Source organism: Pelodiscus sinensis, chromosome 3, assembly GCF_049634645.1.
Source record: "Pelodiscus sinensis isolate JC-2024 chromosome 3, ASM4963464v1, whole genome shotgun sequence".
Classification (NCBI taxonomy): domain Eukaryota; kingdom Metazoa; phylum Chordata; order Testudines; family Trionychidae; genus Pelodiscus; species Pelodiscus sinensis.
The window spans coordinates 172,490,868-172,504,802 of record NC_134713.1 but is presented as its reverse complement, the minus strand read 5'-3'; the positions used below and the strand labels follow the sequence as shown (position 1 = coordinate 172,504,802).

Here is a 13,935-nt window from a genome sequence, read left to right as displayed (position 1 = left end):
GCCTGTAATTGAGACAGGAAAAGAGGCTGGTGACACAGCCTGACTTTGCTGCAGAGGTCACAGTACATGAAAGAACTGTGCAGTCTGGAAATATCCCAATCAGGAGGGAGAGAGACATGGGTCTCCACCCACGAGAGGTGATGACGGTGGAGCCAGGAGCTTGGAGTGGGTGCCCTTACTGAACCACTGAAGGGTTGAATTGAAGGGGTGCATTTGGCCTGTGCTATGACAAGGATTTGAGAGGAATGATAAGACATTCTATTCTGGCATGTGAAGTTTAAATTGGCAATGAGAAGCCCCAGAGGGTACATTGTGGAGAAAGAAAGAGATTGCTTCAACACTGGGAAAAAGGGAGATACAGAGATCAGGATCGGACAGGTATATTTATTTAATACAATAAAAATAGCACATACACATATGTCTAAACAAAATATAGACATCATTTCCACTGAATGCCTCATAAATGAGCAGGGATCCATTGCTCCTGCAAAACCTGATTTTGTGACATGTGCTCACATCATCACACACACACACATAGTCATGGTCAGGTACACAATTACCTTATCATGCAAACATTCATTTCTGGATAGCAACAATTTAACAAGATACTAAACCATTAAGATTATATTTAAAGAAAACCAAGGAGTCCGTTCTGAATTGTAATAAGTATCCCTCTTGGACTCCTTTCTGGATGTATATGTGTGCGTATTTGAGAGAGCTGGACAGATTTCTTGAAAGAAGGCAGAGGCTGTCCATCAGTGTTAGAGCCTATGAAAGAAGCAGGAGACTGCTGTACACTTGGGATGATTAAGGCCGTTGAGCAATGTTAACACAACATGTTAGGTTAACAGCTCTAATCTCCTTTACCTGCTCCCGGAGGTCTTTTCTTCTTAAAAAAAAACAAAAAACAAAAAAAAACCCAAACTCCCCAAACATAAAATACTGGCCTTAAATTGCCCCCCGCCCCCGCAAAAAAAACCAAAAACCTGTAATAAAGCTATTGTAGGATGGAGGGATTTGATGGTTCACAGTATTTCTGATTCACATATTTGTTATAAGAGGTGCTGACTTCCCCTCTAGCGAGGAGGTGCTGGACCCACATCCACCACAGGTCCTGCCCCCCACTCCACCTCTTCTCCAAAACCCCACCCATGTCCCACCTCTTTCTATCCCTGCTTCACCCCTACCCCACTTCTATTCAGCCTTTTCCCCCCAAGCTCTGCTCTGCCCACCCCCATTCCACCCCTTCTCCCAAGCCACACACCCCCAAGCAAGCCCTGACCCTGCTCCTCACCCACCCTTGTGAATGCCCCGAATCAGCTGTTTGCGGTGCTCTGGAAGCACTGGGGCAGTGGGTAGGGGAGGATTTTGTTTGTGGGGCCACCATCAGGTGAAAGGTGCTATGGGGAGGTGAGAGCTTGGTTTCCAGTGGGTGCTCAGCGCCATTAATTTATCCCCCTGGGTGTTCCAGCCTCAGAGTTGGCACCCATGGAGTTGGCACCTGTGTTTGCTACCATGTGACAAATGGATTTTTCTTGTCAAAATTGCTGTTTGCAAGTACCTTAGGCTTGATATCTTTATATCTCATTATTAGTCGCCTGAACTATTCAGTATCCATTCTAGAGTGTTGAATTCGTCTGCCTACTTTCCATATACATAAGAAAATATGCTTGATGGTATTTATTTGCTTTGAAACAAGACAATGCTTTAGTTTTGTTTCACTTGTTAAGCAGCTCTACATCCTAGACAGACATACTTCATTGACCCCCTTAACATGGGATGAAGGCTTATCCATAAGCAGGAAAATTGCATGAACAGGCAAGCTCAGAGAGAAGAACCCCCAGTTTAAAATTAACCTCTAAGTTTCTGAATTGGCAGCTCTAAAGGTTGAAGTCCTTTCTGCACCAAACAGTTGCACTATGAGGAAGGAGAGTTCTGGCTTCTCCACATCTGTCATCTATGGGTACATCTACACTGCAGTTAGACACACATGACTGGCCTATGCCAGCTGATCTGGGCTCGTGGGACTTAGGATACAGGGTTGTTTTCCTACCTAAAGTATAAACATTCAAGATTGGGCTGGAGCCTGGGCTCTGGGAGGGTACCAGAGCTGAAAATGCAGCCTGATCCCAAACATTTACAATGCAGTTAAACAGCCCATTAGACCAAGCGTCACAATCCCAAATCAGCTAGCATGACAGCCACATGAGTCTAGACATACCTTATGTGTTCCAATCCAATTCATAGGGACTCTTGGACTAAGAGATTCCAACTGAAATCCTGACGTCACTGAAGGAAATGGGAGTTTTGCTACTGACTTCACTGAGGTCAAGATTTCACTATCCATATGTATTGAATCCTTAGTGTCCATGATGGAGATTACTAATTAATGGTGATTTAGGGGGGCTGATTTTGTGATGTGAAAATTTTTCTATGAGAAAGCTAGACTGAGACCACTAAGTCATTTAATAAAAGATGCTGAACAGCTGTCGGATTGTAATGACTTTTGCTTGAAAGTACCTTGAGCTTGATATTTTTATATCTCATTATCAATCCCCTGAACTATTCAGTATCCATTTTAGAGTGTTGATTTCATCTGCCTCCCTTTCCACATACATAAGATTTGAAATCTATCTATACTTATGTTATTGAATATTCCTAACAAGTCTATTTTGGCATTTGGTATATGTTTCATTGTATGAGATTTAATTTTAGCAGGAAAGAGGAATTTTATTTCTTTTCTCAGGCAACTCAATTGTAGTTTTAGGGAGTTGATTTTGGTGCAAAACTAAAATCTAGTTGTTTGAGGCAAAATGAATGAATTTGCTTTATAAAATTATTCTCTGTCTTTCAAACAGTTTTTTTAACACTCCTTACCTTGGGATGTGTAGCAGGATTGAGATCTGGGAAGAAAACAAGATAATAATTTTGCAAGTGATTCTGAAGCTGTGTCCAGACTTCTAAGAAATAGAACTCTTGAGGCCTTGGGCTAAGGTCAGACTTGTCAGAGACAGCATCTAATGTTAGGCATTCAAATCCCAATTGAGATATCTAAATGAATGATTTATCAGAGGCTCTGAGCACCAGTAAGTCTTGGTGAAACTACTAGATTACAGTCCCCATACTTAGGTTCCTAAATAGGGAGATAACTTTTGGCACTCAACTTAGACTGTTTTGAAGTTAGTCTTCAAATGTGTTTTTAATTGAAAACTGTAATTCCAAAATTTGTGCACATGTATTTTGTGTGCAAAATGTCTGTATTTTCTTGTGCAAAAAGATTAATATGTAACAAATTACCTGTTTTGTATATATAAATGTATATTTTATTCACAATAAGTACGAGCAAATTTGTGAGTGCCACCATGTCCCTATATTTGTTTTATTGAGTATAATTATTCTAAAATCCTACAGTTACTTAAGACTGCAAAATGTGAAACAGAGCCAATTATAGTATAGCTCAAATTAGATTCCAGCTAAGGGAACAGGTGTTGAGAGCTTTGTGGAAAAACCATTTTTTCAGTTCACTGCCTGAGATGAAAAATTGTGAGAGGGGGAAAAATAATTCTGAGTTGACCCAAAAATGACACATTTCAGATTTTTTTTTCCCAGAAAATAAGGTAATAGGTGGGAAGCAGGTCAATTGATGAGTTTTGTTTCATTTTCAGGGTTGACTTAAATGTTTTGATTTTTTTTTAAATTAAGTGAAATTCCAAAATATCTTTCCAAAATGAAAAGTCAAAATGTTTTGTTTTGGAGATGCCATAAAGAACCATAGGAATCATTCTATTTTTTTAAAAAAATGAAACAGCTCAACAAAATGTATCCAAAATTGCTAATTGTTCTGGATGACCCAAATATGCATTCTTTTATGGAAAAAGTATTTGTGTTAAAGATTTTGCACAGCTCTATAGGAGATTTTAAGCTTCACTATATGATTGACTTGAAATATTATTGACTAAGTGTTCTGGGTACATTATGCAAGACAAATAAACCAAGCCACATATAGACAGAGAGCAGAAAGGAACCATAGAAGAATAGAAGAGTGAGTGCGTGACTATTTTCTTCCATTATTTGATCTGAGGAAGTGGGTCTGGCCCACGAAAGCTCATCATCTAATAAACCATCTTGTTAGTCTTTAAAGTGCTACATAGTCCTGTATTTTGTTTCTGCTATGGGACCAGTAGAGGATGAGGATAGAGTGGTAGTGGAATAGCATGTTATTTGGTCTTTTGAAATCTGATGAAGGGTGCCATCTATATACATACTAATTAAATATAATTCGACAGAAATGTAAATGTTAAAACAATATAATTTGGACCACCTTAAACCAGAGCTGAAAGCATGAACTCATGACCATCTGAGTTGAAGATAAGACTCCCTAGCTGTAGCTGTAATAGTTTTGGTCCTCTTTGGATTCAGCACAGAAAAGGACCTATAACACACACACAGACCACTCAGATAAATTGGCAGGGAAATTCTATTAGTATTGTCTTCCTCTGGCCTCAGTTTTTAGGGTTACTTTTTTGTTTGTGCATCCATCATAAGTGAAGCCACTTAGCTCTAGAAATGGTGTATCTGCCAGAATGGCAACTATCATTAGTAGCAGTCGTCCCTCCTGTGGGAGGAAATTTCTGCCAGGACTGCCCCCTGCATGGCTGGTCCCAAACCCAAGTAGATCTGTAAAGAATAGCTAATACCACTACTGGATACATTTTTTAACTAATGTCTACAGGACCAGAGAAGTGACTATGTATCCTATTCCTGCCTCTGTCCTGCTCCCAGTCTGCTCAGTCTCACCCCCTACTACAGCACTGAACCTGGGCCGGGTGGGCAAACTTCAGATGTTGTAGCAGCTTAAAGGAAAGGTGGGGGGGGCGGGATATCAATGATCATTATATTAATTCTTGTTACTGCTGAAAATACTGCAGGGAGTTGGTCCCTTCTCAAGAGAGAGGATATTTTTTAATTATGGTTTAGCTCGCCCACATTGGACAGGTACCATCTGGCTTTAATCATTCAGAGTAAAATACTGAAGTTTTGGCTCATTTTACTTAGCACTTACTTAAAATTCCATTTATGTCAGAGAGGGACCTGTCTGAGTCAGAATCTGTCCTTTCTTTTGCAGTAAGTATTGCTTTATTAAGGCTGGTGAGATGAGTAAGGGGTATGGAAAACAGGTCTACAGATTTATACGGGTGCAAAATTGATCATTTGATTTATATCCCTTTCCATGTTGTCCAATACACCAACAGGAGCAAAATCAGAATTTTGTGGTTCAAGGCACTTTTGTTTTCATTGATGTAGTCCAGATATAAGGCTTTAGAAAAGGTTTTATGTTAGTACACAGAAAAGGTTTTATGTAGTGTATTTGAATGTTATTTTCACCTAATCACTACTGAGCAGGTACATTAAGTATTAAAAACACAGGCTCTCACTGTTACAATACACTTCATAGTTTGTGTAAAAAAATCTATAGACTTCTCACCTTCTGTCTAGAAATAAAGGATGACTCTGAAGTAACTATTACTTTCACAAGAGGCAGAGCTATGAAAAAAGATATTCATATCGACAAAGTAAGTGCTTATAAACACTACTCTGCAAGATCATGTATTTTGCTTATGGTGCATATATTAGATTATTTATTTGAAAAATATTTAAGAGACTAAGAAGGCCAACTAGAATAATAATTTTTTTTTTACCCCTGCACATATATAGCAAATTTCCTATGAGTCAAATTTTACAGGTTTTGGGCAAAGAGAATCTAAATATACAAAGACATTGAAAATACCTCTATGAATGATCTAAAAAACATTTTAAAAATGCATAGCAATGTCATGGTTTTTAATTCTGATATTTCAGAACCTTCTAAGACTATGTTTAATTTTAGTGCTGGATATAAAGTTTACATTCTTAGTCCTGACTGTTAGACATGACATTTTTAAGGGTAGGTTTTGCTTAGAAAAGTGCACATTAAAATGACACTCACTCAACCATTTCTCAGTGGGGCAAGCCCTCATATAAATTACCATAGTTGCAAGTGGATGGAGCTGACAATTTACATCAGCTCTCCTCCTCCCCATTTGAAGTCAGAATAATGCCCTCCCTACTTCACATAGTCAAATACATGTTTACTGTTTTTTGTTTCTGCTGGTGCAATCTTTATGCAGTTCTGAGATCATGAGTTATATTCCCTTTTCTGATCATTCTTCATTCACAGCATTAAATAAGACTCATCTGCAGAATGTTCAGTGATGAGTGAGTCAGAAGGAACTCAATTGACTTTCTGATTCTAGGGTTAGTTTAAAACCCTAGAATCTGAGGCTATGTCTACACTTGCGGCTTATTGCGCGAGTAATATGCAAATGAGGCTAAGCGTGGAATATCGCCGAGCTTCATTTGCATACCTAATGAACCACCATTTTTTTCAGAAGAGGCTCTTGCGCAAGAAGGAGCATCTACACTGCCCCTCCTTGCGCAAGAAAAACCCTCTTGCGCAATGCTGTTACACCTATTACTTGACAGGAAGAACGGCATTGCGCAAGAGGATTGTTCTTGTGCAAGAAGGGGCAGTGTAGACACTCCTTCTTGCGCAAGAGCCTCTTCTGAAAAAAATGGTGGCTCATTAGGTATGTAAATGAGGCTCGGCGATACTCCACGCTTAGCCTCATTTGCATATTACTCGTGCAAGAAGCCGCGAGTGTAGACATAGCCTGAGAGTGAAAAGAACCATCTTTATACTTATAAAAATGCTTCGGGATGTCAACAATAAACACGCAGCTATACAAATAACAGAGTCACTCTTCTGAAGATGCCTTTTTATTGAATATTTGACTATCCAGAGACTCCAGCTCATTTTAATTTTGCAGGAGAAATGCCATACTAGAAAGACAGGGGGAGGCAGAATTTCTCTGGCAAGTTGTTTCCTTAAAAAGGTGGTTTGAAGTTGCTCAGATTTTTTTAACGTCAGAAGTAGTCCCAGCAGAGGAAATTAATGACCAGGGTGTAGTGAGGCAGCAAAATTCATTGTGTATTATCTATATTTAATATATGAACAAACACGTTCATTCTGCCTTCTTATATGCAAATATAGCTTCCATGAGATACAAAGCCATAATTTTCAGTTACACGCTATGGATGACAAAATTATGGAATTAGTCTATTAGTCTATTTTTGAGATTTATTCAAAGTAAAAGTTGCATTAGTGACTAATATGTTAGAATAACAATTCCCAATTATTTTAACTCTATTTGAGATTTACAGTTATACAGATCTGAAAACAATAGAGTAGTATATAAGCATGAACTGCATAAGGTACAGTGTCCAGATGTAGAAACAATTTATGTCAAACAGCTGAAGAAGAACCAATGTTCTCACAGGACAATTCCTGAAAAGTTACAAACCAAGGTTTTCCACATTTCACAGAATGAGATTTAGGAAATGTAAGCAGAGATTCAGGGTGGATTTTGTCCATTGGGAAAATGACAAAAAATATCAATAATAGAGAATAACTTCTATAGCAAGCATCAGTTTTCAGCCTTTGGGAAATAGTCATACAGGCTCAAGTTACCAGCTGGAGAGCTGTCCCTCTGCCCATGTATAGTCCATTATACTATCCTCTTTACTTTAGTGATTCAAATATTTTAACCTTTTTTCCTGCTTGATGTGGAGGGGGAGGCAAAAGGCCCTCTGCACTACTTAGTCCCCAGATAGGCGAGGGGAAGTGTGGCAAATAGTAGCTGTCCAAAGTGCAGCTAGCATGGGATCCCCACAGTCTTGTTAGGTGATGGCTTTTCATTTGAAAATGTTTTTCCTGTATAGGTATCAAAAAATATGAAAACAAAGCTTTTAAATCCTCACACAAAGCAGCACGGACTCTTTCCAAAATGGATTGCAAATGAATTCTAGAGCTACTTTGAAAGCTTTAAAGCATTAGGGAAGCAAATAGCTGAAACAAACAAAATTTGTTTGAACTCGCAAATCCCACATTTCTGCATGGAAACTAGTGCTCACACACACAGTAGTGGTTGCAGATGTAGTTGCCTATTTTCCATTATGCATTCACAACTGTCCTGTTTGCATGAACAAATGCAGAGTTTTGTTGTGAAAATGTGTAACATGCAGATTTTGCTTATTTCAACATTCACCTGTTTTTTTGAACTTTCCTCCTTTTAGTTCTAAAGTGCCTCTTTGATCACCTGTAGTTATGAAGACATATATAAACTGAAGTGATCTTTTTATACACTTCAAAACTAGATGTAGTTCTTGTCTATGGCCATGATTTGGGACTATGTGGAGTCCCCGTGGTCATGATTGAAGTTTGAAGTTAAAATGCCTCTGAAATGTTTTAACATGATTTCTAAGTTTTTAATGTTTTATATCCATCCACAAGTGACATACTACTGATTAGGTTGATTCCAAACTCGTAGCTAAGGACAAATATTGGTAGGGCTATTTGCATTCCTAGGGAATGACAGCTAATAGCCTCAAAATTATGCATGCACATAAAACATGATGGGATTAGATGAAGGGAGTGGTGTTTGTTTATGTCATACAATTCATCAGGAAATTAATAATTTCTGGAATAACTCATTTTATATGTATATAAGTATACACTTTGTGTAGCATGCACAATACATTTTGTGTGCTCAAGAATTCAAAGTTCCCAGAACTACAGAAAAGATCTTCCTCCTTATTTAGCCTGATCTTCCACTGTAAGTTGTTCTCTAACTCCTTCCTTAATACATACGACACTGCCACCATGTACTTTCCATGTATGTAGCAATTTGAAATGGTCTTATATTATGAATATAGATAATGTTATGGGTTATTGATGGAGAGGAACCTTTCTCCAACTTGCCCTTTTTTTCAGAATTCAGTCACTCAATATTGCTTCAATAAAGTATGCTTATCACTGTATTATAGAATCATGGCTCTTACTATGTAGTGGTCATTTGAAAGAGATCCAAAATCTCTATGATCTTTGTTCACCTTGCCCCATCTGAAGCCTACATTCACTGATCATAATAGTCTACTGTGCAAGCATTTTCTTGATTGTTCATTATTTATGGTTCTCAGTGGTAGCAAATGTATTATCCCATACAAATGCCATGTCTATATGCAAAGCACATAGATTTTTAAAACTGAATAATTCTTACAGTTTTTTCAGTGAAAGTCAATCTACAAAGTTGCTTACAAAAATAGCAGTTTACAAGAAGGGTGTCCCAGTTTGAAAAAGAAAGATGTGCTTTGGATGAAAAGCACTGAATGACAACATTGAAGTAAAGGTGATAACACAGACCTTTTCAAAGATCCATTTACTGCTCAGATGCAAACAAGGGAAATGATACGATTAAAAATATTCAGTCACAGATATGAATATTTGGAACCAATGGACTAGCTAAGTTTATTGTAAACCCAGTTTAGATTAACATTCTCTCTTACATCAGTAATCCCATTGACATGATGGTCTATTTACTTAAGTACAGGATTGAGATCCAGATCTCTACCAGTATGTATAAACTTACATTTATTTACATATTTAAATATATTTAACCAGAACATACATATTGACTGTGCCTATTTATGACAAACTGGTTTGCTATATTTGCTTTAACATTAAATAATGCTAAAAAAGTCCTAATGCACTGGTACTGTATTTTGAGATTTGTATGTACTTGCCTTGCCACTTTTCTTGTTTGTTATAACTTTCAGTGAATTTTAACATTGGTCCAGCTATTCTCTTTCTCTCTCTTTCTGTGAGGCTCACATGTTTGACTGATTTAAATATTCTATAATGACTGTTTGGCATATCCTACAGGCAAAGGTCCAGAAACCCTTTTTGCTGGCTATAACCTCAATGATAATGAGTGGCACACAGTACGTGTGGTTCGTCGAGGAAAAAGTTTAAAGTTAATGGTGGATGACCAACAAGCTATGACAGGTAGTGTGCAGTTATACTTCATCTTATTGGGGAAATAAAACATTTAAAAAAATAGCAGAATGAAAGACCCTTACTCAAAGCCCATTAAAGTTAATGGGAGTGTTTTCACTGACTTTAAATACATATTGCACAAGATTTAAAGTGTATACTATGCAGCAGGTAATGACCATCACAAGATATAACCAGAAACTCATCACAATTTACACTAGTTTTAATTTTTTAAGGCTTGATCAACTCACACTGAATTCAATGACAATTTTTCTGTTGACCTAAATAGATGTTTGATAGAAGGCAATCAAAATGCCCTCTGCACCACTCATATCCAATTTAAAATGTTGTATTAACCTCTTAGGTGCAGTTGACACATTTGGGGAGAGGAGTGAGTCAGGAGCCCTGATTTCTGGGATTTATTTTAATTTTTTGCGCAAAAAAAAAAAGACAGACTCTTGATTAAATGAAAATGGACAGAAGAGTTTGTCACAGAAGGCATGTCAAAGGAGGCTGGAATTATGAATTGTGGAAAGGGCGTGAGCCAACTCTGCCTGCAGAAGAGGCAGGGCATGGGGGGAAAAGGGTAGTTTGATTTAGGCACCACGCACCCCTGGCAGAGGGAGACTTCTGGCACTCCATGGCCCCCAGGCCAGCAGGGGCTTTGAGGTGGGGAAGTGCGCAAAGTCTCTCGCCCTGCACCCCCACCTTGCCAGGTGTGCATGGCATCTAGAGGGAACCGCCAGCCATTTTGAACAGTTGGCCGTTCCTCCAGATGCCACGCATCCCTGGTGTGGGGAGGAGACTTCGCATGTTCTCCTGCCTGAGGACAATCAGGGGAGGTTACAAAGTCATTTTCTGTTGAAAACAGCTGGTGTCTCCCTCTTGGCATCACGCGCACCTGGTGGGAGGAAGGAGTTGGCAGGTGCTTTGAACAGCTAATGACTTCACGCTCACCCCCGCCTCCTCCTCCAGTCTCAATTGGTCTGGGGGCCCAGCAACTCTCTGTGAGGGCCAAGTAATATATATTGCAGGTCTGCAGTGCAGTGTGTGTGACTGTTTTTTGACAGAGGTACTAAAACTGAAAGGAAAAATCTCAAGTAACATTGACCCAGAACAAAGGCTTTTTAAGAAAAGAGTTGTACAAAGCAAAAAAATGATTGTTTTTATGAATTGTGCTTAAATGATCTATTAAGAAGTTTATAGTTCTTTTGTTTAAATGTAAACCAACCCCTACAATACTAGGAAATCACATGAGTCAGAGTTGAACCTGATTATAAGTAAAAAGTTATTGGAAAAATTCAATTTCAGTGTCAAAGCTGAGTGAAGTGGGGGAAGTCAGTAATGTGCACAAGGAAATAAGTTTTTATCTTGTTTTAACAATTTCTTTTAAGATCTCTTGGTGTACATTTTGATTAAATATAGGAGCATCTCCAAGAATTAACTGTTTACTGAATTGTGGAGCAACCTTTACATATCACACAGCTTGTGTATTTTCTAAAGTTGAGGGTATTCAGGGCTGTCGAATCGTATGCTATCTGTACTCGCCATTGCAAATGTACACCTGTAGGATATGGTCCAAAAGCAGAACTTTCCTTCTTAAAAATTGCACATACTGTAGTATAAGGATGGAAGGCTGAACATGAAAAATGAAGATTTTAAATTAATCACCATAGGTGCATCACAAAGCTGACATATGTAAAAAGGTGCAGGCTCTAAATCTGGTTTGGGTTGTGCATCTGTGCACACCTGAAAGGGTGCAAACAAGAGCTTCACCAAAGATATTACCCGCCCTAATTGGGGCTCCACTACAAATCTAATGAAACCCGCTTTTCAAACTCTTTGATAAAACATGACAATATACATTCAAGGAAGGTATGGTGTTAAAGCCATCCTTTCACAATTGGTAGCTATTCCCCACTGCTATCACTGACCTGGGGAACACTTATAAATGTACAAAAACTCTGAGCCTTGATTAAATCAAAAAAGGGATCGTCTAGCCCATTTCCTTGTGAAAACTAACATAAAGCAATGTAATCCAATGACTAGATGTGAAAGAACAAGATGGACTCTATATTTACAGCAGGATTCTGGGAGTAATAAGAATATCCCACCTTCTCCCACACACCCTTCCCATCCCCCTGTAAAACTTTTTATGATAAGTGAATTGGTTCACTTTGTGGTATGACCCAAACAACTATTATTTTACTAGAATACTTGCATCCATATCTGGTGTGCACATTTAAAAAAATGTTGAAAAATTGCAAACAGTTCACAGAAGCCACTAGAAGGCTGAAAAACATTAATTACAGCATAAGATATAAGGAACCTAGTGAATTTAGTTTACTGAAGTAAAAGTTAAGAGGTGATTTGTTTAGGGTCTGTAAGCACACACACACTTGGAATGAAAGAGGGCTCTTTAATCCAGGGGGCAAAGGCATAACAAGATCTATTGTCTAGAAATTGAACCTAGACAAATTCCAAGTAGATAATTAGCCACTGGAACAACTCATCAAGGAATATAGTTTGATTATGTGACGTGATGGAGAATCTACAAGACTGGATATTAGGGATGTTAACAGATAACCAGTTAAAATGGTTGCTTGGGAGCCTCCCCTCATTCCCTATCCAGCCTCAAGAACAGTGAGCAGTCCTGTGGCACCTTGAAGCCTAGCAGATTTATTTGAGCATAAGCTTTCATAGGCAAAAACTCACTTCGTCAGTTGCATCTGAGGATGTTGGTTTTGCCCCCAAAAGCTTATGCCCAAATAAATCTGATAGTTTCTAAAGTGCCACAGGACTCCTTATCATCATAATCCTTTGTGGCTTTTAAAAAAATCTTTGGGTGAAATCCTTGAACCACTGAACACAATGGCAAAACTCCCATTGATTTCAATGTGGACAGGATGCCGCCTTAAAAATCTATGAATGTTGCTAAGATGGTCCAAAATACTTTTGGATAGCTGTGTGAAAATAGTGAGTTACTTTTGAGGGAGGAGGGAAAAAGATTTATCTTCTTAATATATGCACAATATGCGTCAAGTGGCATGCAATCCAGATACATCACTAAATTTGGACTGCTGATTGGATCGTTAGCTTTTTAAGTGTAGATCTGACTTCATATTGCTTGCTAATAGGATCACAGATTCTAGTTGCCTTCAGACACCTATGGAGATTTCTTTTACAAGCAGCAAGTGTAATATGTGTATCATGTAGGGTATGAAACTGCAGCTGACCAAATGAGATAAGACCTAAAATCAGTCCATTTTAGGTCACATCTGAAAATGTTTCTGTCACCTTTTCCTCAGAGAGCCGGGTTCAGTGATCACATTACCAGAGCCATCACATCCATTGGAGGGTTGGGGCAACCATGCCAGACCTTTTGCTTTGGAGGACCCCCCCACAGCCCAGGAGGGCCCGGGTAATTAGTGGAGGGTCTGTTGCCCACAGTTGGGATTAGGCCTACACCTGTACTCACTGGCATTGGGAAGAGGAGCAACGTAGCCCCAGCTGCATTACTCAGGGAAGGGGTGGAACTGCTCCCCTCACTCACCAGTGGTGGGAAGTGGAGCAACTCAGCTGAGAGCCAATGCAGTGGAGCAGGCTGCATCCAAGTCACTTTGCTTGCTGTTAAGTGTGGGGAGCCACCCCTGCTGCCAGCGCCAGCCTCCCTCTTCCACTAATTTCCCTGGCCACGCTGTTCCTGTTGACATAGCACTGTCTACACTGGATTAGTTTGATATAACTGTGACCTAAGGGGTAAGGATTTTTCACATCACTCAGTTAAGTAATTATACCAAGGTCCATTGGCAGGGTAGACCCGGCCATAATGTGCACGTTTGGGGTGCACACTGAGGCCTGATCATAAAGCTATTTAAGCAATGGAAAAATTCCCAGTGACTTTAACAGGCCATGGATTAGTTTAGACAATGTCATGTTTGGAGCCAGAACTTGGTCTGTGTTTTTAAAATATAATGATGCTGCAAGTTTTGCAACCACTTCACGAA

General features: G+C 39.0%; 1 protein-coding gene across 14 annotated transcripts in view; it reads left to right on the top strand.

Moving 5' to 3' along the window:
- NRXN1 (neurexin 1) overlaps window positions 1-13,935 on the top strand; it is a 1,137,502-nt gene that overhangs the window by 574,051 nt on the left and 549,516 nt on the right. For all 14 annotated transcript variants that reach the window (XM_075925469.1, XM_075925468.1, XM_075925459.1 and 11 more), the window contains one exon: window positions 9,818-9,940. In XM_075925469.1, the coding sequence (XP_075781584.1) occupies window positions 9,818-9,940 (123 nt within the window). The remainder of the gene's footprint in view (window positions 1-9,817; window positions 9,941-13,935) is intronic.